General features: G+C 43.3%; 1 protein-coding gene across 1 annotated transcript; it reads right to left on the bottom strand.

Annotated features, from left to right (window-relative positions):
• Window positions 1–2,062: 2,062 nt before the first annotated feature.
• LOC138934810 (uncharacterized) lies at window positions 2,063–2,878 on the bottom strand. Its single transcript, XM_070298902.1, has one exon. It carries the CDS (start codon window positions 2,781–2,783, stop codon window positions 2,064–2,066), a length of 720 nt encoding a protein of 239 aa, XP_070155003.1. The 5' UTR covers window positions 2,784–2,878; the 3' UTR covers window position 2,063.
• Window positions 2,879–3,703: the final 825 nt, after the last annotated feature.

Consider the following 3,703-nt stretch of genomic DNA (forward strand, 5'->3'; position numbering starts at 1 on the left):
AAGCAGTGGTATCAACGCAGAGTACTGTAAGTGAGTTTAGTTGAAAATTCTTGTACAACGTTAACGAAATTGAGAAGAACCGCTTCACGGCATACATTGTTAAAATCGCTATGTACGCAAGTTTTGTTCGTTCGGAACGTCTTAGTTACATGTCAGTAAGTGAGTTTAGCCGAAAACTCTTGTACAACGTTAAAGAAATTGAGGATATACGTTTTCTGCGCACAAAGCTGAGATCGCTATGTACGCAAGATTAAATCGTTCGGAACGTCTTAGTTACGTGTCAGTAAGTGAGTTTAGTCGTAAATTCTTGTACAACATTAAGGAAGTTGAGGATATACGTTTTACGGCGCACAAAGCTGAGATCGCTATGTACGCAAGTTTTGTTCGTTCGGAACGTCTTAGTTACGTGTCAATAAGTGAGTTTAGTCGAAAATTCTTGTGCAACATCAAGGAAATTGAGAAGAACCGCTTCACGGCATACATTGTTAAAATCGCTATGTACGCAAATTTTGTTCGTTCGGAACGTCTTAGTTACGTGTCAGTAAGTGAGTTTAGTTGAAAATTCTTGTACAACGTTAACGAAATTGAGAAGAACCGCTTCACGGCATACATTGTTAGAATCGCTATGTACGCAAGTTTTGTTCGTTCGGAACGTCTTAGTTACGTGTCAGTAAATGAGATTTGTCTAAAATTCTTGTGCAACATCAAGGAAATTGAGAAGAATCGCTTCACGGCATACATTGTTAAAATCGCTATGTACGCAAGTTTTGTTCGTTCGGAACGTCTTAGTTACGTGTCAGTAAGTGAGTTTAGTTGAAAATTCTTGTACAACGTTAACGAAATTGAGAAGAACCGCTTCACGGCATACATTGTTAAAATAGCTATGTACGCAAGTTTAGTTCGTTCGGAACGTCTTAGTTACGTGTCAGTAAGTGAGTTTAGTCGAAAATTCTTGTACAACATTACGAAAGTTGAGGATATACGTTTTACGGCGCACAAAGCTGAGATCGCTATGTCCGCAAGTTTTGGTCGTTCGGAACGTCTTAGTTACGTGTCAGTAAGTGAGTTTAGTCGAAAATTCTTGTGCAACATCAAGGAAATTGAGAAGAACCGCTTCACGGCATACATTGTTAAAATCGCTATGTACGCAAGTTTTGTTCGTTCGGAACGTCTTAGTTACGTGTCAGTAAGTGAGTTTAGTCGAAAATTTTTGTACAACGTTAAAGAAATTGAGGATATACGTTTTTCTGCGCACAAAGCTGAGATCTCTACGTACGCAAGTTTTGGTCGTTCGGAACGTCTTAGTTACGTGTCAGTAAATGAGTTTAGTCGAAAATTCTTGTACAACGTTAAAGAAATCGAGGATATACGTTTTTCAGCGCACAAAGCGGAGATCGCTATGTACGCAAGTTTTGGTCGTTCGGAACGTCTTAGTTACGTGTCAGTAAGTGAGTTTAGACGAAAATTCTTGTACAACGTTAAAGAAATTGAGGATATACGTTTTTCTGCGCACAAAGCGGAGATCGCTATGTACGCAAGATTAAATTGTTCGGAACGTCTTAGTTACGTGTCAGTAAGTGAGTTTAGACGAAAATTCTTGTACAACGTTAAAGAAATTGAGGATATACGTTTTTCTGCGCACAAAGCGGAGATCGCTATGTACGCAAGATTAAATTGTTCGGAACGTCTTAGTTACGTGTCAGTAAGTGAGTTTAGTCGTAAATTCTTGTACAACATTAAGGAAGTTGAGGATTTACGTTTTTCTGCGCACAAAGTTGAGATCGCTATGTACGCAAGTTGTGTTCGTTCGGAACGTCTTAGTTACGTGTCAGTAAGTGAGTTTAGCCGAAAATTCTTGTACAACGTTAAAGAAATTGAGGACTTACGTTTTTCAGCGCACAGAGCGTTATCGCGCACGAAACTTTTCATTAATCCACTCCATCGACGGTACGAAATGACGTTCGTCACGTCTTTACTCTGCTCGGATATCCCAAATTTGTTGATATGCATCATCGATGCGAGCGATGTCGGTCGATCGATTGATTAGTTTGTCGAGACACCGTTTAATTTATAATAATGCCGGCTTCGCGAAGTTCCTCGATGATCGACAAGATCTCGTTGTCGTGACCGTTGTGACCCGCTTGGTGCGAAGCATCCAGCAATCGTAGACGATCCACCAGCTCGTTGGGATCGTCCCAGTGCACGTAGTCAATCTTGTTATCGGTTAGCGTCATTTCGCGAGGCGCGAATAATCCCTTTCCAGATTTTGTTCTTTTAGGTTCGATCGGTATCAACTTTGCGATTATTTCTTTGTACTTGTATCCCCTGTTACTCAGTAATCGACCGTGCGCATCGTGATTGCGTTTATGCGCGCTCGTCGTCAACAGCATGCTCTTGTACGTTTGCTTATCATCCTCCGTATAGATGACGTCATCGGGAAATTTCTTAAAGATCAGCTCGTAAAGACCAGGTGTGCCGACGTATCGTATGCCATCGATAATTATGCTATCCGCGTTGTCCACGTCAAAACGTTTATTACCGAACATCATTCCATTCTTGCCGAGATAAACACCGTACACGTTGTCTATACCGCTCTCTTGATCGCCGCTCAAGATAGGCCAGATGTACCTTTGACCCAGTGGACCTAATTGATCTCGCAATGTTTCTTGACCTTCCGGCGTTTGCAACTGATTTCGAACGGATGTCATGAGCGAGTCGTCCGTGGTTTCAAAAACATCCTGGCTCGTGAATAATTCGGGCATCGTAGGTTGTATAGTTCTCATTGACGCGGACGGTGTAGAGGTTATCAGCGGTACATCCAGTGGAGCGTCCGATCGTTTCGATTTATGCGGTGTCGGTGAGCGATCCGACCTGACGTTTGATCGTTTTCTCTTTTGCGGTGTCACATCATCATCACCATCCTTCTCGCGCTTCGGGATGGACAACGCTTCGATCCCCGCGTCGGTGTTACTCGCAGGCTCGTTCTTCACCGCGATCGAGCTAGAGTTGTCGACGATCTTTTGTAACGGCTCGATGAGAGGTCTAAAGCGCCTATCCAACACGATATCCTCCTCGATCTTACCGGTCTTCAAAGCGCGATGTTTCTTGCGAATCGATTCGCTAGTTTTCACAATTGCCCTCGCAATCTTCTCGCGCTCGCGAATATCCTCGTTCTTATCGATCGCAGCCATCGTGGAAAAACAAAAATGTCAATCTCTCTTTCACGTTTCACCCCGACGAAGTATCGGCAACAACTAATCGTTTTGCGGTATCGCGAACACGTTAAATCCTTTTCTGTATCGACCATCGTTGAGCGAACTGTCCTTGTCTATTACTACGAATCCGTACTTGCGCTGCCAACAATCGCGACACAACGCGCAAAATTCATCGTACGGCATATCGGTATTCACATGATCGTTGTACACGTGTCTCAGGTTGGTACCATCCTGTTTGAACAAGATCAGCAGGTTCGCGTTGTCGCGTATCAGATGTTTAGGTATTCTCGCGTACGTCTGGCAGAGATAAAAGCAGTCGACGCTCGAGTGTCGACCCATTGAAAAGTACTCTCTCACCGCATTTTGCTTATCGCATGCCACGTCATCGAACACGAAAATCGAGTTTGGACGTGCCTCGCTCGGCGGAATGACGTCACTGTTGTTGGAGAATGTGAAGTAGCCGATTTCATCGATCGATGTCAACAAAT

Source organism: Polyergus mexicanus, unplaced genomic scaffold (assembly GCF_030449975.1).
Source record: "Polyergus mexicanus isolate NDT 795.1 unplaced genomic scaffold, iyPolMexi1.0 SCAF_7, whole genome shotgun sequence".
Lineage (NCBI taxonomy): Eukaryota > Metazoa > Arthropoda > Insecta > Hymenoptera > Formicidae > Polyergus > Polyergus mexicanus.